At 42.8% G+C, this 20707-nt stretch overlaps 1 protein-coding gene across 5 annotated transcripts in view; it reads right to left on the bottom strand.

Moving 5' to 3' along the window:
* The window catches only part of CYFIP1 (cytoplasmic FMR1 interacting protein 1), a 124757-nt gene that overhangs the window by 53297 nt on the left and 50753 nt on the right, over positions 1 to 20707 (bottom strand). For 3 of the 5 annotated variants that reach the window (XM_054008987.1, XM_054008997.1, XM_054009006.1), the window contains exons 16-22: positions 18723 to 18876; positions 17402 to 17558; positions 12523 to 12619; positions 12054 to 12130; positions 9923 to 10031; positions 9227 to 9346; positions 5628 to 5827 (exon numbers count right to left, since the gene is read on the bottom strand). In XM_054008987.1, the coding sequence (XP_053864962.1) occupies positions 5628 to 5827; positions 9227 to 9346; positions 9923 to 10031; positions 12054 to 12130; positions 12523 to 12619; positions 17402 to 17558; positions 18723 to 18876 (914 nt within the window). Of the gene's footprint in view, positions 1 to 5627; positions 5828 to 9226; positions 9347 to 9922; positions 10032 to 12053; positions 12131 to 12522; positions 12620 to 17401; positions 17559 to 18722; positions 18877 to 19194; positions 19343 to 20707 lie in introns of those variants that run through there. The other 2 variants (XM_054009025.1, XM_054009016.1) reach the window with 2 other exon arrangements.

The raw sequence follows: 20707 nt of genomic DNA, 5'->3' as shown, positions 1-20707 counted from the left end.
GCTCCACCACAAACGTCCGTGTGACCTTGGGCAAGTCACTTAGCCTCTGTGCTTCACTTCCCCAACTATAAAATGGGGATAACAGCACTTCCCTACCTCCCAGTGGGGTTACAAGGATACATTCATTAAAGACTGTGAAGCACTTTGAGATCTACTGATGAAAAGTGCCATATAAAAATAGGTGTTATTACTACTATATATTTAGAATTTGGCTGAATACAGAGTAACTCAAAATAGGACCCATGTGAAGTCATATATAAAGCTGGAGAGTGGATGGAACAATAAACAATAGGCACAAGTAGCATGATTGGTTATTTAATCATTGCAGGATATATTAGTAACTGAATCCTACAATAGCTTACCGCAAATCTCACCAAACATGTCAATTAAATATGAGCTTTTCTATTAAATTGTGTTAACTTGTGCCTCTGTACACAGTGTGGGGAGCACAGTAGACAGCATGCCAACTTTTGACTAAACAGATGCAGTAGTATTTCCATATTGAACCCCTAATCAATCTTTTTATAGTAAAAACAGTTTAGCAATTTAGTTTGTTCTGAAAATACTTGGGTTTTATTAATCGTTTGATTTTTAAAAAAATATAAACTCCAGAAAGGACAAAGAACTTACTCCACGTCTTTCATTTACACTGCTGACTTAGCTGATTAAGATAGTAAAGGGAAAGATACAAATATCATCACATAAACAAAGTTTATTGACATTGGCACAATAGTAGTTTCAAAGTATACACGGCAAAATGGCAGATAGCCTCTCCGGGGCTAAGGGCGTATGTTAAACCTTCTAGAGAATTCCTCCTTCCATTGAACTGCAGAAGTCTGATGCCAGGAATGAGGGCAGGAAAAGAACAGCAGTGGAAGGGGCTAACATTAGGAGAGAAGGAGTGGCCTGTATCTAATGGAAGGGACCTCTTAGCCTTCCTCTCCTCTTCTGATGGTGGGCCAGCATGAAAGAGAGGAGATTAAGTAGCCGATATGACACACCTCATAGACAGGTCCCTACCAATTTCCCCGTGAAAACCGATGTCCCCTTGTTCCTAGGAGCGCCCCAGCAAAGGAGGCTCCTAGCTCCAGCTGGGCTGGGGATGGACAAGTCCTGTCCCTCCCCTGCACAACCTCTCTGGTGGTGGTGGTGGGGCCAGGGAGAGAAGACCAGACCCACTTCCGGGTGTCTCCACCTGCTGCAGGACACTCTGGGATTGGGCAGCAGCCCCAGAGGTTCCTGCAGCTGGAAGAGACTTGTGGAGTTGGATCCAATATTCCCTGTGCTGCTGGAAGAGCCCCAGCAAAGGGGGCTCCCTAGCTTCAGCTGGGCTGGGGAGGGACAGGACTTGTTCTTTCCCTGCAGGGCTGCTCTTGGGTCTCTCTTTCGGCTGCACATAGCTCTGCACCCCTCCTCCCCACTCGCTTCCTGTCCCCCTCCCTTTACAGCTGCCTGGGGAGGGGACATTGTACAGGGAACTGCCCCCACTTCCAGGTGCAATTATTAGCTTATTTCAATACAAATAAAAAGAAAGGAGAGGCACTTGACAGAATTTTTTGATTGACACTTTACAGCAGCAAATCATACTCAGGGCTGAACTCACTGATTGGTAGATATGGACATTAGGGAAGTTATGTAATGTAGTGATCTCAATTGACTGCCTACCAGAAGACACATGCAATTACTGTAGAATGAGCGTCCAAAGTAAATCAAAAACCTCAAAAATTATTACTGCAGCGGATCGTGTGAAAGAATTTGGAAGCCAAATTCTACATGCCGAGGGTGAAAAACTATTTTGTACAAGCTGCAATGTTTCATTGGATCACACACGTCGCCCAACAGTTCAGCAGGCACCACCCCCACAGTTCCCATTGGCTGTGATTCCTGGTGCTCTGGACGGAGGCAGCACACAGAGATGCCTGGCTATGTCTCTGCCTAGCAGGTAAGCGCCGCCCAGAGCCCACCTCACCTCATCCCATGCCCCAACCCCCTGCCTCTTCCCACATCCAAACTCTGCTGCTGCTGTGGGGTGAAGGGAGGGGGAGATGCAGAGCCAGGTAGGAAGCCTGCTGGCCCGCCAGCCCCCCCACCCCCAGCACCAGTGGGGTCCCGGGCTGTGCGCCACCACCCAGCCCCAGCAGCGCCCAGCCCTCTCCCCCCACCCTCCCAAGTTTTAGTCAGGGATATACAGTAAAAGTCATGGACAGGTCACGGGCCGTGAATTTTTGTTTACTGCCCGTGACTTGTCTGTGACTTTTACTAAAAATACCTGTGACTAAAATGTAGCCTTAATCACAGTCAGTTCTGTTTCTTTTGCACTCTAATAGAGGTAAATTAAAAATCCCCTGGATCTCATGACTAACTTGAACAACAGGGCTAGTGGAGTTGAGCTGTTGCCACACGTTTGACAGCCTATGTTTCCACAAATAACCAAGGCTGCAGCCTCTTCTTGGACTTGAATATACAGGAGGTTAACACTCATGTGACTAAAATTCTGAAAACCAGCAGCTGCAATTAGTAAATCTTTAAATCTTTTAATAGCAGTCCATCCTATTGTTTAATCTCAGTGCATTATCAAATGTAAAATAATTACAGATAGTCAGGTAGTTCAAAGTGCAGTTTGCTGTAATACTTCTGCAGAAACAACTTCAATTTTTGTGCCCCCAAGACTGAAGTCTTTGTAAATGCCTGAAAACCTTTAACAAATAATTTAAAAAAAAAAATTGTCAAGTGTTCTGAGGGAGTGGGGGAAGAGCTCCAAGACACGCTACGCACAAATTAGTTTTACTGTTAAGCATTTATATTAAAGAATAACTAAAGATTAAAAAGAGAGTGACTAATTAATTTGAAAAAAATTACACGTTCTACACCTGGCCTTGTACCCCCTCCCCGCTAATTTTTGTAGTTTTACAATTACTTTTTTTTTTTTTTTAATAAACGTTTTTCTTTCCTCTGACGTTTGTGTGTAGCCTTCACACAGAAAATAGTCTATGGAAGGGGAAGAATGAAACTGCCTACGCACACAGAGACGTCAAATACACATAATACATTGAAAACTTAATCATTGGGCTTACTTGTAATAATTTGTGTGACTAACGTGTGACAAATTGATAATGTACCATTATATTTCAGTTTGTACTTTGTACTTTAATGGCAGTCATGTCTGTATGCGTACGAACATGTTAAGAACCGCCCAGGGCCGCCCAGAGGGGGGGGGCAAGTGGGGCAATTTGCCCCGGGCCCCGCAAGCCCTGGCCTGGCAGCGGTCCGGGTCTTCGGCGGCATTTTGGCAGCGGGGGGTTCTTCAGTGCTGCCGAAGACGCGGAGTGACTGAAGGGCCCCCTGCTGCCGAAATGCAGCCAAAGACCCGGACCGCCACTGGGTGAGTACAAGTGCCGCAGCTCCCCTGCTTTGCCCCAGGCCCCCTGAATCCTCTGGGCGGCCCTGGAACCGCAAGATACCACAGAGACCTGGGAGGAAAAAATTAACTGGATCAATTGTGTGTATGTGCACACAATTCAAAAAAGCACATAGCTATGTGATCACACATGCTTAAAGCTTTCTGTATATATCAGAGCAATTCTGTGCACAATAATGAAATCAATCAAGTTGGATGACTAGCACAGATGTTATCTAAGATCTCCCCCACTTGATCATCTTTCAAATTAATTATCCGGCTAGGCTGGAACTCAGCCTAACCCAATTTGTGTACACACTTTTATATAAATAAGCAGCCGTACCACAGAACCCAATTTGATTTCCTCAATGATTCCACATTCACTTCCTAAACATTTTTAGTGGCGTATACCAAATGCATCCTCTGAGCTGAGGACTGAACACAGACTAAATACATTCAGTAGATGTTTAATTTCTTTCATTGGTGAAGCTTTCAGAATACAGGATAGTCAAAGTTTGACTATGCAGTGTTTTTCCAGGTAACTATATTCCAGTTGTTCCTAAAATACCTCATCATATTGAATGAGTCTGGGGCTGAATTTGAGAATTTTGACAAGAATTAAACATATGCAGTTATTCTTAAGTAATACATCCAGCTGTTCTCCATAGGAAGACTCAAGCAATAAAAACTGTTTAGTTAATGCCTCCAGAACAAAAAGGACCCTGTTCTTTTCTGCACAGCCAGAAACTTTGACCCAAAATACAAGTATTATTGAAAGGGAAGACAGAGGAAGCTCTCTGAGGAGAGTGGGAGGTGAAATGATGCTGTTCTACCTCTCCCCACCCCCGAATAAGTCAATATCATTTCACTATCATTTCACAGTCAGCAGGTTTCTCATTGTATTTCACTCCTGAAGGTAAATGTGCTCTAACCACAAACTGAAAAGAAAGTAAATGCAACACAAGTCCAAAAAAATCCCCAAACCCTCTTCTCCCGTTAGTGTCCTCAACTGACTCAAGCATTCTGTATTTTACATTCCGCCCCCACATCTCTACCATTCTGTATCTTTAAAAGCAGGAATGCAAGACATGGAACAAATCTGCCATGGCATCAGGAAATCACAGTATATATTTGTGAATATGTCAGCTATATAAAGCAAGAGAAGCCCTGGATCAGAATACACAGGTATGCAAAAATGTCACTAACCTCCCATGGGGGAAAAACAAAAAGACTGAATTATATGAATTATGGCTTACTTGCAAAATCCACTCAGTTTTGATGGCTGGGAATTGTGCATTGCTATATTAATAACCTTTATGATTAAAAAAATGCATTTACACTTGAATCCATTGTACTGTGGTCAACTTCAAAAAGACACTTGTCCTCAATGACAAAAGAGGGGGTCAGTAACATAATCAATAGGAACAGTGTATCCAGAACTGCCAGAGTGCAGAAGAGAGTGATGACACATGTACAAAGATACTTGGCTACACTCAACCACTGAACTCTGTCTCAAACCAGTAATTCATGCTCTTTTCTTTGCATTATCACAGAATCAAGGGATATAATTTTGCTTCCATTACTTATTATTGTAAAATGTTTTACTACATGATTTTGTTTACGAAAATTTCCTCCTAACATGTACCTTGAACTATTTTTAGATATTCTTTATTTTACAGCATATTGTAGATAGATCATTAAAATTTCTCAGAATTTGGCAACTCAGGTTAAGTTTGGCTTTTCTCCTATTGTGGACATATACTAGCACTGTCAAATGTATGAATGGATAAGTAGTCTGAATCACTTTGCTTTCTTACACATGTACATTTGTATGCCACACGAACTATTCCAAACATTTAAAAAGGAGATAGAGGAAAAACATGAGGAGAACAGAGACAGGATTCACCAACATTTGTTATGAAAGAGGTTATGGCAGAGATAAGCTGTTACAACCTTCACTTGTAATCAATTCTTCCTCTGACTATAAATAATCATAAAAATTCAAGTTTTGTACAAACTAATTTTAAAAAAAGGAAACCAATGTACCCATCGGGACTCAGTTAATTGATTTTTTTTAATGAGAAATTGTATTTTTAAAAATACTGCCAAAATATACACAGTTGTCAACCCTCGCTTATACCAGATAAACAGAATCTACTGTACTTTTCACCCTGCTGATATAACAAACTACGCACGCAAAGACAATTATTTAAAAGGCCGCCATGCTAACCTGTTAGTGGACCCATTGTAGCAATAGTTTGGAAGGAAATCATAGTTGAGCTCCCAGAAGACATGAAGAGTGATTCTTCCATAGGGAGCCGACACATTGTGATTGGCTTCTCTGAACATGGCATCAAAGCTGTCCAAGGTCATGTATCTGCTCAGTAGCTTGTGTGTCATTTTATTTATCTCTACCAAGCCATCTAGCTCCTGAGAACATTTAAAACAAGAGGGGGGGGGGGGGAAGAAATGTGAGGAGAATTATCAAATTTCCTTATGAGCTGTACTATGGCACTCATCACTACAGCATCTGAGTGATTCACAGACATTAATCCAGCTTCAGAAACCCGGTGGTATTTTTCCGATCAGTAAAATGGGGATCTGACGAACAGAAGAGATTAAAGTAATAAGTTTATATTAATTTTGGGTGCCTGAGTTGAGGCACCCAGGACCTGATTTTTCAGAGCACTTAGCATTATGTACAGCGCTTTATATATTCAGACACCGCTCCCAATGACTTCAGTCACACTTCAGAAATTCAGGCCCCCTCCCCGGCTTCAAGTTGGGCACACAGAAACTGAGGAACACACAACTAATGACCACCAATAAAAAGTCTGATTAAAGTGACTTGCCCAGCATCACATAGGAAATGCTGTGGCAGAGATAGGGATAGAATCCAGGTTGCCAGGGCAGCATTCAACTGCCTTAGCCACAGGGATGGCTCCAGGGTTTTTGCCGCCTCAAGCGGCGGGGGAGGGAGGGAAAAAAAAAGCTCCGATCGCGATCCACGGCAGCTCCACCGCGCCGCTTTCTTCTTCGGCAGCAATTCGGCGGCAGGTCCTTCCTTCCGAGAGGGACCGAGGGACCCTCCGCCAAATTGCTGCCAAAAAGCCCGACGTGCCGCCCCTTCCCCTTGGCCGCCCCAAGCAACTGCTTGCTCAGCTGGTGCCTGGAGCCGGCCCTGCTTAGCCATGTCCTAGGACTGTCCTGCAACTCCCTGCCTCATTCACTGCACACCTTTCAACTTCTACAGCAAATGAGGCTGGGACCCTGATTCATCCCCAGAGCTGGCCCATCCTCTGCACTGAATGAGGCAAGTGGAAAGAAAGGGGTGGGGGAAAAGGAAGTGATCATGTAATTGAAGACTGTGGGCATGTCTACACAAATACTTAATGCACAGCAAGCTGGGGTGTAAATCTACCCTGCACTAGCCAGCCACCCACTAAGTGTTGTGTAGACCCTGCTCCCATGCACTAAAAGTTCCCAAGTGTGCTTGTATCTACACTGCTTTGAACTTTTAGTGCGCAGCAGCAGGGTCCACATGAAAACTTAGCAGGCAGCAGGCTAGTGCAGGGTAGATTTACTTCCCAGCTTACCACAAAATAATTGTTCCTGCAGACAAGCACTGCATCAATAATGCATATGCACCTCTACGCAATTATTCTGTATGTATCTGTGCTGCCCCCTCTTTTTATGCCTCTTCTTTAAACTAAACAATCTTAGTCTTTTCAGTCTTTTCTTGTATGGAAGTCTCACCATGTTTCATAATTTTCATTGTTGTGTAGCTCTGAAACCCGTCTGCCTACTGTATCTTTTTTGATATAGGGTGAACAGAACTGAACATAGTATTCCAGGTGAGGATGTTGCATATTAAACTTGCAAAGCAAGAACTGAAGTGGCCAGAGTATTTTTCTCCTTCTCTCCCAGGTTAAACTAAGGGTGTAAGATTATGGTGAGACCTAGCATAAGCCTTCTTGCCCATCAGTGGAGCTTTGGAAGTAGAGTTTGTTCATTAACATTTTAATCAGGAAACCAACTAAACTGACACCTTGGTATGTATATATGGGTTCTCTTTGTGGCCATTAGTCAGATCTGATTACTTTACTGACAAAAACAAGTTTTTCCTATTGGCAACTCTACAGAGCCAGGCTGTCTAGTGAAAGAGATAGCTATTCTACTTCAGGCATCTAATGAGACTGTATGCTAGACTCAGACCCTGGATTATTTGTTTTTGGTCTGCAGTTATGTATTGAGTGCAGAACTGCTGATCATATAAAAGTTGCTATTTCAAACTTAAATAATTAGAAAACCTTGTCTCCCCATGTTGCCTCACAGCCCCATTTCAATTTCCAAGCATATCATGCAGCCTGCCTTTTACTTCCATTTCTCTCAAGGCCCCGCACTGTGAGAAATTTTCTTCTGGCCCAGCAAAGCAAAACACAGCTTCTAGTGCTCCCAGCCCCCAAGCACAGGAAAATGAACTAGACAGTCTCAAACACCACTGTAACACAAGACAGTGCACCATGTTAGACTGCCCAAGCATCTCATAATCTCATTTGACAGGAATACTAGTGAAGCAGCATGAGAGAGGAGAGAATGAAAGCTGAGCAACAGAGGAAAGAAGAGATTTCAGCTGGTCTGCTTAAATTTTTTTCTGTTTACACTTATTTAACTCATCTTTGGGACAAAGCAGATAACTTTGTAGTCTAACAACACTCCTCCCCTTCGATAACATATGTGAGAGTCCCTGGCATATCAGGAGAAACCCAAGAAATAGTCCAACAAAACCAAAGAAAATTTCCTATTTCTAAAGTAAAAAAGAAAAGAGTTTTATTTTGTATTTTGGAGAAATCTTTCAGACTTTCTTTGTACATCAAGGGTGGGCAAACTTTTTGACCCGAGGGCCACATCTGGGTGGAAAATTGTATGCATGGCCATGAATGTAGGGCTGGGGTAGGGGTGCGGGAGAGAGTGCAGGGTAGGGGGTTGGGGTGCAGTATGCAGGAAGGGGCTCAGGGCAAGGGGTTGTGGTACAGGAGGAGTGTGGGGTGTAGGAGGGGGCTCAGGGCAGGGAGTTGGGGTGCAGGAGGGGTGCATCAAGAGGCTCAAGGCAGGAGGCTAGGGGGCTCCGGGCAGGGGATTGGGGTGCGGGGTACAAGAGGGATTCAGGGTGCAGGCTTCGGCCTGGTGCCGCTTACCTTGAGCAGCTCTGGCGTGGCAGCGGTGTGCAGCGGGGCTAAGGCAGGCTCTCTGCCTGCCCTGGCCCCACGCTGCTCCCAGAAGTGGCCAGCATGTCCGGCAGTGGCTCCTGGGGGTGGGGTGGGGTGGGGCGGGGCAGGCGGCTCCGCCACACACTGTCCTCGCTTGCGGGTACCACCCCTGAAGCTTCCATTGGCCGCGGTTCCCCGTTCCCAGCCAATGGGAGCTGAGGGGAGCGGTACCTGCAGGCAAGGGCACCGCACTGAGCCCTCTGACCCTCCCTCCAGGGTCCGTAGGGACCTGGTGCCATCGCTTCTGGGAATGGCACAGGGCCAGGGCAGGCAGGGAGCCTGCCTTAGCCCTGCTGCGCCACAGGGCTGGGAATCCCACGGGCCGGATCGAAAGCCCTGACAGGCGGATCTGGCCTGCGGGCCGTAGTTTACCCTCCCCTGTTGTACATCATAAGACTGAAAAACACGGGTGCAGCTATGAATGTAGACAAGGCCTGAGATACATCACTAGTTTTGGAGAGCTGCTTAAGCCATTCCCAGACCCAACAAGCAATAGTATAGCATTAGCACCACACTTCCAATGAAAACCCTATAGGTCAGCTTCAGCGACAATACTTACAACAATGGAGGTCAAGTCTTCACTTTCAAATCGACCAATTGCCAGTTCCATTGACTTATACATGGCTGCTGAAATCCGCTGAGTGATTAGGCGGTTCAGATCTATTGACCTACCAAGAAGCTAAAGAAAATAACCCCCAAAAATATATCAGACAAAATGGTATGAGACTAATCTTGATTAAGGTAAGAAAACCAATTTTTCTTAATTAACAGATAAAATGAAGAGGTGCATGTGTATATTATATTCAGACATAATATACAGATAATACATATGAACATGTATGTTGAGTACACAAGTTACCACGTCCCACATTCTCACACAAAAAATACTATAGGTGGTGCATCAAAATCTAATCAAACACTGAGCTAATTATGAATATGTTTGCAAAGACGACTTGATGATAAACTTGTAGAAGACTGAAAAATTATTCAGTTTAGAGAGACAATTCCATCATGTGCCATATTTCTGTACTTTTAAAAACTAAATATTTGCATTAAAACAGGATCTTTGCAGCTTTAGAGGTCATCTACTGCTGCTGCTTGAAATGATAATGTTCTGTCTCTGATGGTCACAGTCAAGCTGTTGTGGATAGGATGACAACAGAAACAGAATACTATGCCCTGAAGTGTGGAATAAGCACTAGGTACATCAACAGTATTAAAAAAAAATGAGTGGTGGAGCATCAGTTTTACTCACTTGTACATGTCTCTGTTTCAGCAGTGTCTCATACCGGTTGGATGGTGGTAAGTGAATTGTTGCCCCCTGATTCTTGCATTCGGAGCGCAACCGTTTATCCAGAAGCAGACTATTATGAGGGAAAAAGAGATTACTGTACATTACACCAAAAACTACTGCAGAAATCAAAGAATCATAGAATCGTAGGACTGGAAGGGACCTCGAGAGGTCATCTAGTCCAGTCCCCCGCACTCATGGCAGGACTAAGTTTTATCTAGACCAGGGGTTCCCAAACTTGGTTCGCAGCTTGTTCATGGTGAGCCCCTGGCAGGCCGCGAGACGCTTTGTTTACCTGAGCATCCGCAGGTACAGCCGCTTACCTGCGGACGCTCAGGTAAACAAAGCGTCTCGCGGCCTGCCAGGGGCTCACCATGAACAAGCAGTGAACCAAGTTTGGGAACCCCTGATCTAAACTAACCCTGGCAGGTGTTTGTCTAACATGCTCTTTAAAATCTCCAATGACCGAGATTCCACAACCTCCGTAGGCAATTTATTCCAGTGCTTAACCACCCTGACAATTAGGAAGTTTTTCCTAATGTCCAGTCTAACCTGTCCTTGCTGCAATTTAAGTCTATTGTTTCTTATCCTATCCTCAAAGATTAAGGGGAATAATTTTTCTCCCTCCTCTTTGTAACAATCTCTTATGTACTTGAAAACAGTTATGTCCCCTCTCAGTCTTCTCTTCTCCAGACTAAACAAACCCAGTGTTTTTTTTCCAATCTTCCCTCATAGGTCATGTTTTCTAGATCTTTAATAATTTTTATTGCTCTTCTCTGGATTTTCTCCAAATTTGTCCACATCTTTCCTGAAATGTGGTGCCCAGAACTGGACACAGTACTCCATTTGAGGCCTAATCAGTGCGGAGTAAAGCAGAAGAATTACTTCTCGTGTCTTGCTTACAACACTCCTGCTAATACACCTCTACCCCGATATAACGCTGTCCTCGGGAGCCAAAAAATCTTACCGCGTTATAGATGAAACCACATTATATCGAACTTGCTTTGATCTGCCGGAGCGCAAAGCCCCGCCCCCCGGAGGACTGCTTTACTGCCTTATATCTGAATTCATGTTATATCGGTTCGCGTTATATCGGGATAGAGGTGTACATCTCAGAATTATGTTTGCCTTTTTTTGCAACAGTGTTAAACTAAATATGAGTCAACAGTGTGTGATCCACTATGACACCCAAATCCCTTTCTTCAGTACTCCTTCCTAGGCAGTCATTTCCCATTTTGTATGTGTGCAACTGATTGTTCCTTCCTAAGCAGAGTACTTTGCATTTGTCCTTATTGAATTTCACCCTATTTACTTCAGGCCATTTCTCCAGTTTGTCCAGATCATTTTGAATTTTAACCCTATTCTCCAAAGCACTTGCAACCCCTCCCAGCTTGGTATCGTCCACAAACTTTATAAGTGTATTCTCTATGCCATTATCTAAATCATTGGTGAAGATATTGAGGAGAGCTGGACCCAAAACTTATCCCTGTGGGACCCCACTCGATATGCCCTTCCAGCTTGACTGTGAACCACTGATAACTACTCTCTGGGAACGGTTTTCAACCAGTTATGTACTCACTTTGTAGTAGCTCCATCTAGATTTTATTTCCCTAGTTTGTTTATGAGGTCATGTGAAACAGTATCAAGAGCCTTATTAAACTCAAGATATACCATATCTACAGCTTCACCCCATCCACAAGGCTTGTTACCCTTTTAAAAGAAAGCTATCAGGTTGATTTGACATGATTTCCCTTTTTATAGATTGGCACTATAATTTGCCCTTTTCCAGTCCTCTGGAATCTCTCCTGTCTTCCAAGACTTTTAGAAGAAAATCACTAATGGCTCAGATATTTCCTCAGTCAGCTCCCTGAATATTCTAGGATGTATTTCATCAGGCCTTGGTGACTTGAAGACATCTAACTTGTCTAAGTAATTTTTAACTTGTTCTTTCCCTCTTTTAGCCTTTGATCCTACCTCATTTTCACTGGCATTCACTATGTTAGCTTTCCAATCACTACTAACCTTTGTGCTGAAAACTGAAACAAACAAAAAAACAAAACACACATATAAAAGATGTTACTATCAGAATAGCTACCTTCCTGCCATAATCTTGTAGTATGCAAATATCTGGTCTGCCAACTTGTAGACGAATTGGTCAAAACACAAGTTTACCTGGAAAATGGTAGAGACATTATTTATTAGTATTTGCACAGAAATAAAAAGGGGCACATATCCTAGTCTCCCTTGTCATTACCTACAAAAACAAATCAAAAAGAGCTAGTCAGCACAAAATTCCTCTACTTCCCCATGAAGAGCAGTTACTTCAATCTAAACAATGACAAAACTGGACATATGCAGATGTGTTTATTCAAAGCTTATCACCAAGGAAGATTGCATCCTCCTCCCTTTGTTTCTTCTTTTGGCATTCTCACCACTTTCATTCTATATCATCACCATCTGCTTTGAAGATATACATATTGCTGCATAATGTTCCTTCACCTTTAACAGACTCCGTCTCCCTACTAGGATACATAACCGTTTTCTCCATAGATGAGTTTATTTACCTCTGCCTCAATTTCATCGTAGAGGAACTGCTTCTTAAATTTAGTAAGTGCATAATGAGCGCTATCATTGTAAAGATCCAAAGAATAGAGAACATACCTAAATGAAAAAGAAAAAAAGAATAGTTACTCACCCTACAGCAAATTTGATTCTTTGCAATGTTGTGGTCACTTTGGATCCCACTGAAGGTGCGCATATGGCTCATGGGCATGAGATCAGATTTTTTTGAATAGCAGAGTTGGGGTGCTGCATGTATCCTGGGCCTCCTTGTGCTCCAGTGCGAAGGCATAAAGGGCAGTGTTGACATGGTGCTGCCTCAGTCCCCTTGAAATTCAAAGCCCATGGTAGGTAGGGACTTCTAAAAGAGAGCGCAGGTCATAACATCTACACTAACTATAACACCCTGAAGAACCACAGTTACTATAGAGGAAGTAACCATTCTTTCTCCAAGTATGTGTCAGCGTGAATCCCGCTGTACGTGACTGGCAAGCAGTATCCTCTCAAGATGGTGGAAATAAGGTGTTTCAGTTGCACAAGTCAAACAGTAATTGTAGTACTGGTCACCCAAACTTGGCATTTGTTCTAGCTGCCAAGTCCAAGACATAGTGTTTGACAAAGGTCAGTGGGTTACTCTATGTTGGTGCCTTACAGATTTTTCATATCGGCCCATTTCTAAAGCAGGCAGAAGTCACCTGAGCTCTCGTGAAGTGAGTCTTGATGTCGAGTGGGAGAGGTACACCACCAGCTGGTAACACAATGTATCTCCTTGTGTTATCTGTTCCAATATTCTTTAAGATGATATATGTTGGCCTTTGAATATCCTGTTACAGCCAGAAATAGATGGGGCAACAATTTGAATGGTTTGGTCCTGTCAATGTAATAAAAGGGGAGCTCTAGATACGCCTAGTCTGTTTAACTTCTCTTCTCCCAGTGACAAATGTGGCTTTGGGAAGAAAACAGGTAAGTTGATGGATTGGTTCAGATGAGATTCTGAGAATGAGTTTCAGGAGAGGTCTTAGCAACGTATTTTCCCTTTGAAATGTTGGGGGTGGGGATGGGGGTTAGCCATAGTGCCTGCAGCTCACTCAAAGTGATAACAACTAGGAAGACCATCTTCAGAGTAAAGTGGTGTAAGGAGCATTCTGAGGGAGGCTCAACGAGAGGCTCCATGTGTCTCAGAAGGACTATATTGAGGTCCCAGGCCGGAGGGGGTTCTTTGACTGCTGGATAACTGTGTAATAGACCTTAAAGCTCTTTTATACCATGGGGTGAGAGAAGACCAAACACGACTGTACAGACAATTGACAAGCTGAAATCACTCCAAGGTGGACTTCAATAGAGCTGAGCCAAAGACCGCCTGCCTGAGGTGTAATAGGTAATCAAGCATCTTCAGTACAGAGGCCTGTACTGTGCCCAGGCCTTTTTGAGCTGCCCATATTAAGAACCCCTTCCATTTTGAAAAGTTTTTCCGGTAAATTCTTCCTGCTTTGTATCAGGATTTCCTGGACTGGTAAGGAGCAATACCTATCTGCAACACATGTACCGTCACATTCAGTGACTTCAGGTCTGTTTGGAGTATCTGGCTGTGATGCTGCAAGATCTGATCCAGATGGTCTAGGAGCCGTATCAAAGGCTGAATGGACATCTGCACAAGATCTGTCAGCCAGAACTGCCTTGGCCAGTACATAGCCACCAGGTTGATCATGGCTGTGTCTCTTTTGATCTTGGAAATCCCCCTGGAAATCTGGGGAACGGGTGGGAAGTTGTACAGCAACTCTTGGTTCTTCAGTAGGAGGAAGGTATCCAGCAGTGAACCTGGACTCAGGCATCTTCTACAATAAAAGTTTTGCACTGTTCTTGGCAGTGCGCACGTGTACCATGGGGAATCCCCACTGATGGAATATCACCTCCATGGGGGATCTGTGCAATGAGTATTTGTGGATGGTCACTGACTGCCTCAGGAATTCTTCTAAGTTGTTGCCGGCTCCCAGGAGGCGAAGGGCCTCTCAGAGTTACCCCGTTCTGATGGCACCAACTGCAGAAGTTGATGGCTTCAAGGCCAAAGGGCGAGGAGCGGATACCTGCTTGCTTGTCTGTGTAGTGCATAGTTGTCGTGCTGTCTGAAGCTCTACATTATCGAGTTTTGGAGGACCAGCAGGAAAGCCATGCAGGCTAGTCTGATGGCTCTGAGCATTAGGACCTTCACAGGTAGCCACATGTCACTTAGGGTCCAAGGTGCTTGGATCTATAGATGGTTCAAGTGAACTCCCCTACCTGTCCCTGAAAACACGTGTAATGAGTGTCTTTGTCAGAGAGGGGACTGAAAAAGAGACACACACCTCATTTCACATTTGTGGATTCTAACCACCAGGCAAGTTCAGCAGTGACATGATGAGGTACTCTGACCTCCTCGTCTATTGGGTGTTTCCCCAGAGAAAAAACTGTCCTGAGCAGAACTGAAGGGGGCATAGGCGAAGTCTGGCAAGTGGCGTCATGTACATGCATGCCACCGTGTGACCTAGCACTGTGAGGCATGTTCATACTGTGCTGGTTCTGATGTGAGCTGGAGTTTGAGTCTCCGTAGAGGCTTTTCCTGCTCTGTAGGCAGCCAGGACTTCTTTGAACTTTACCATCTGAAGTGAGGTAAATGTCAGGTTTTTTACAGGTCACTAAGAGATCCAGCCAGGTGAATACAGAGAGAGCACTGTCCCAGCCTGATGACGTCTTCTACTCTCATCTGCTTCTGATCAGCCAGTTGTCCAATTACGTGTAGATGCCACATCACCTCAGACATTCACAACACGTTCTGTGAAGACCCTTGGTACCATGAAGAGTCAAAATGGCAGACCTCATACTGGTAATGATTTGATCTCCCATGAATCTTGGGTACTTCCTGTGGGCGGGTGAACAGCCGTACTGCCAACTCTTGCAATTTTTTTTTTTTTTTGGTCTGTCTCATGAAAACATGCTAAAAGCTGCCACCTCACAAACTATCTCTTATTCAAAATTGTATGAAGTGTAGTTGTAGCCATGTTGGTCCCAGGATATTAGAGAGACAAGGTGGGTGAGGTAATATCTTCGATTGGATCAATTTCTGTTGGTGAGAGAGACAAGCTTTTGAGCTTACAGAGAGCTCTTCTTCAGGTCTATAAGCTCAAAGGTCTACTCAGAGGAGTTTTTACTGGAGTTGGATGTCTCCTCCGGGTCTGAGGTGATGCAAACTGATTACTCAAGCAGTGGAGTTTTAGCTGCACATCCCTCGACTTGTGAGCACTCAGCGAGAAGGATTTACACACGATTCATTTGTGGTTTTCTCCAAAACAGAAAAGGCATTGGCGATGCCGGTTGACCAGCAGGGCGAGTTCTTTGTCAGACAGATAGCGATTAAACCATAAGGGTTTGGCACCTGCCATGGTGGTTAGTGCCAAGTACTTGCCATGCTGTACAGGGGACTATGCGGGAGTGTTCTCTCTTTTGAGGGAGATGGCCAAAGAAAAAATTAACAAGGTAAGAGCTGAAGAAGGATTTTTTTCATAAAACTAGGTTAGAAACAGTACTTGAAGTGAGTACTCTCCGTGGACAGTAAGAGAGAACTGAAGACACTCCCCTCTTTATTCCTTTATGCCCTGGAACGAGGGCCTGGGAGGCACAGGGTGCAGATGCTGCCCTGAGAGGCACAGCTACTCAGAAAATTCTGATCTTGGGCCCATGCATGCCTACAGTGGGATCTGCACTGACACGTACTCGAAGAACAAATATTCACAGTTTGTGAAATGCTTCTCTGTAAATATATTAACAAAAATCCTTGATAATTGAAAAAAATTATACCTCATTTGTAGTTTAGACTGAGAAGATTAAAAATACAGAAGGCAAGCACGTCTATTACCTGCAACGTACCCTGCCACAAAAAAATCTGACTAATAAATTCTCTAGAAAGGAGTGAACAGTTGGGGCAACAGTGCCAAACATCCAGTCCAGAGGCTGCATGACAGACTCCAGAGAACGCTGGCCCTCCTGAGCTAAGTTAAGCAGATAGCAGCAGGAGACAGCAGAGAGCACTACCATACAAACCTCAGAATGTAACACTTGGTATCCCACATCTCCAAAACATTTCCCAAGCTATTGTTTTTACTAAGCATGACAATTTAAATGTGTGGGGTGGAAGACCTTTCAGACCACACAAGATCAACTTTTCTGGCCATTGCACGATAGGCCCCCATAGGGAATTGGAGCAAATAAGAAGCCACAGAAATGAAAAGCATTAAAATACGGCTATCAGCTTTGTCTCAAAAAGAGATGAAAACAAATAAGACAATTTAGCTTCATTTTCTTTTCCCTTGTACATACACTCAGGATACTGAGAATAAATAATTGTTCACCTGCAGTTCTATTTCTCTGAAGACACTGTATTTGGCTGACTCCTACTCATTCACTTCAGAATAGGGTACATTTTCAATTACATTTTTTTCTGAAGGTGTCTGTTACATTTCTAGTGTGAGGAGCTATTTGCTTTCCATTCAACAAGGAAGTGAGAGTTAAATCCTGGCTGCTCTGAAGGCAATACAAGTATTGCCATTAACTTTGATAGGTTAGGATTTCACCTGGAAACTTTACGTTCTAGAGGGGGCAGAGAAGCACTGGGTGTTGCTCTCAGAATAAGGCTGGCCTGCCTGTGCCTCAAAGAACCAAAATCGTTGAGAGTCAGGGGAACTCACGCTAGAGTGCAGAGATGAAAGAGTAAGTATCCAGGAAACAGTATCTTTAAAGAATTACGTTTGCAATACTATCCCAGCAACAACTTGTTAACATCAGTGAAGGCACTAACTTTATAATACAATGGTATTTAAAATGATGCAAAAGAAGAGCACACATAGACCTTACTCCATCATTGATGCCTCTTTCGTCTCCAGAATATGGTCAGTCAAAATCCAAGGCATAGACATCTCAATGGGGAACTGGATTCTTCTACCCATGGTGAGTTCTAAGAAGAACTCTCTGAACCACAACTGGGACAGGTCACAGCATTGCTGCAAGGTTTCTTTCAGAATAAATGATAAGCCATTATTCTTCTCATATGAGAAACATGTTAAGAACAAAACAAAAAAATGTGATTATGATGGTAAATGTGAAACTACAAAGCAGGTGAGTCACTAGAGCTACATGTAAATCAAATTCAAATGTAAAACCTGTGAGGTTTTTAAAATAGTTATGAACTCACACAAAAGCTCAAGTGTTTCATTACAGAAAATATTGCCAAAGTGGGCCAGCCCACTGGTTTAGTGGCAAAAGTATATTATACCACCCTGGAGGAGAGCCAAGTTTAATTCTCCAGCAGGGGCTCAAAGTGCTGTAAAATCAATGCTCTCAGCTCAAGAAGTAGCTTGGGGAGAAGGAAGGCTGGAGCATCTTGTGGCCATCATTTTTATTCCATCTGTCTGATTAAGCAGTAGAATTGACTGGCCACACATGATCCTTGCAGATTAGAAGGGCAGGGAATTATCTGAACTCTTGAGGGAGAGTCTGGAATAAGGGAAGATAATTCTGAGATGATGAGAGATTCCTTTAGTCTCTCCAGGTAACAGACACACCACAGGCAATGTTTTCAGATTGCTAGAGAACCAAAACAAGCATGAACTTTTTACTTTAACATTTTCTAACGAACACAGTGCTGTTTATGGAAAGCGTTAGTACTGGAACTAACAGGCACCTCTCTTTTGAGAGCTAAGGGTTCCAGAAAAATAAAAAGATGAAAGACAACACAACATGGTGATGACGAAGACTAGATACATTCAATGTCAGTAGGTGAATCCATTAGGATAACATGTTTCCGATTACAACGGACAAAATACAGAGGGGTAGCTAATCAATACCAAATTTACCACTACTGGGGACTCGGTGTGTCTTCTAAAAAAATAAAATTCTTAAATTTTTGCTATTTAAACAGGTTTGATGTTGTGTCTTTATTATATAAAAATATAAGATAACAATAAAAACAAATACAGCCCATTAAAACAAATGCATAAAAGGGAAAAAAAACCACAAGCATTTAGATGAATCTTTCTTTTGTATTTCAAAATGTTCTGACTGGCCAATGTTTTAGATAAACAAACCAGATCTAACTGGCTTAGGTAATCGGAAACATTTTCCACGTTAAAGGTGTTAGGACATGCTAAGCTGGACACTGATCATCTACGTATCTTACCACTGAAATTTATCAAATGAGTGTAGAAGAAAGACTCGCGATGAAATTTTTCTATGTCCAATATGGTGGGCCCCTCAAGGCTACTTCTCAAGGTTTTCTTGGAACCACTTTTGTCAGCAATGAGAGACTCTAACATAGTTCTCACCATGTAAAGCTGTATCATTAAAGGAAACATTTGTGGTGGAAAGGAAAAAAGGAAAATACACATGGTACATTAGTTGAGCAACACTGAGAAATACTATCAAGAAAGTGACTGCTCCACTTCAAACTGAAACCTAGTAAAATTTCGGCAAGAGCCATGCCTTTCTCCTTTGGGAAAAAGATAACTGCTCCAACCAAAAGTTAATGCCAATATAAATACCTAGCCAGAAAGCCTTCCATGTAAAGGGAGTCTGCATTAATATAAAGCAATATATAATTTGCAGTGGAACAGTTCACTTGCTACAAATAAAAATAATAAGTAATATCTTACCACCAAAGTTTAAAAGAGGCGGATAGATGTAGGACTGCCTCAGAAACTTGTTTATCACATGCAATAGCTTTTCCATTCCAAGAGACTTGAGCTGCTTCAACAGCTCAGCAGAGTTTAAGGACTCTGTCATAGTGCGAACCATGTAGAGCTAAAAACCAACAGACAAGGAGAGGCAGGGGGGTGAGAAACAGTTAATACAACACATGGGTAAATAAGGAAGGGGAAACAGAAGCAGAAAAAGTGTGTGTTAGTGTGTTAAGGGATGAAAAACAATACTGTAAGCATGCAGAGGGAAACATCCACTTCTAAAGTAGGCAAGTTTCTTCATTTGGCCTCATTATTCTGTGAGGGTCCAAGACAATGCTCATTTAAGTCAATGGAAAGGCTCCCACTGACTTCAATGAGAGCTGAATCTGGTCATAAGAGACTAGCTGCTTCTCGTTTTTTTCACAAAGATTTCTAAGTGCAGTAAATCCAGTGAATTATTATTTTGAAATTACATAAAATTGACAGAACTGCAATCCAAGGAATTGCTGTAATTTGTTTCCCCGCCTCAGCAAAGATAAACAGGTATTTATATCCAAGAACAGACAGCAGACAGAACAGTGTATTTTAATGAGCTTGCAACAACCAGTGAAAGAAAGCCCCCTAAACATACCAAGAATAAGAAAAAACATTGGTGGTGATTTAAAAAGAAAAAAAAAGAATTATTATTAGAATAAAGCATTGTACTGATTCCACTTACTTAAACAAAAATTTCATTAGCTATTTAAACATTTTTCCAGACAATTTTTGAAATGTAACTCAGTCACCCATGATTAATATAAAAGCACTGCCTTAACAGGCTCTTCCCCAACTCCACCCCAAGATTTTAGGAATCACTGTATTTCATTGATATACCATAATTCCACTCATTTTCATGTCCCAGTGTGCTCAGAGCACTCTGCAGTAATTTATCAATCATAAACGCACTACTATACAAACTTCCCTCAAAACAGCAAACAACAAAGATAAAGAGAGATCCCACCTAGAAAACGGAGAAGGGGCAAGCTTCTCAATATGGGGTAACAGTGGTTATTATAAAGAACATCTTTGAAAAAATTATGCTGTTTAACAGTAGCAAGAGAGAAGATTAGATGGATTTCAAGGTGGAATTCTGCACTCTATGGACCACCATGGCAAAAGCACAAGACATTACGGACTTAAGACACAGTGGTGGAAAGAGAGGTGGGGTCAGCAGAAATATCCACCAGGACCAAGTTCAAGTACACAAGTATAAAAGATAGGAAGGACCTACACAGTTAAGGAAACAACAAGGACAATTTAGTCTGGAAGGAGGAGCCAGCCAGGAAAGGATCCAGTCATTTCAAAAATAGAAGAAGTTTGAACATTTAAAAAGGCATGGCTTTAAAATGTGGGCATTCCCTTGGAACAAGATCAAAAGTATGGAAGTGGAGCGCTTAGGAAAAGAATACATTAGGGTACAAAATGAAAGTGAAAGCTTCCCAGATAG

This window comes from Malaclemys terrapin, chromosome 1, assembly GCF_027887155.1.
Source record: "Malaclemys terrapin pileata isolate rMalTer1 chromosome 1, rMalTer1.hap1, whole genome shotgun sequence".
Lineage (NCBI taxonomy): Eukaryota > Metazoa > Chordata > Testudines > Emydidae > Malaclemys > Malaclemys terrapin.
This window is presented reverse-complemented; position numbering and strand designations above follow the sequence as displayed.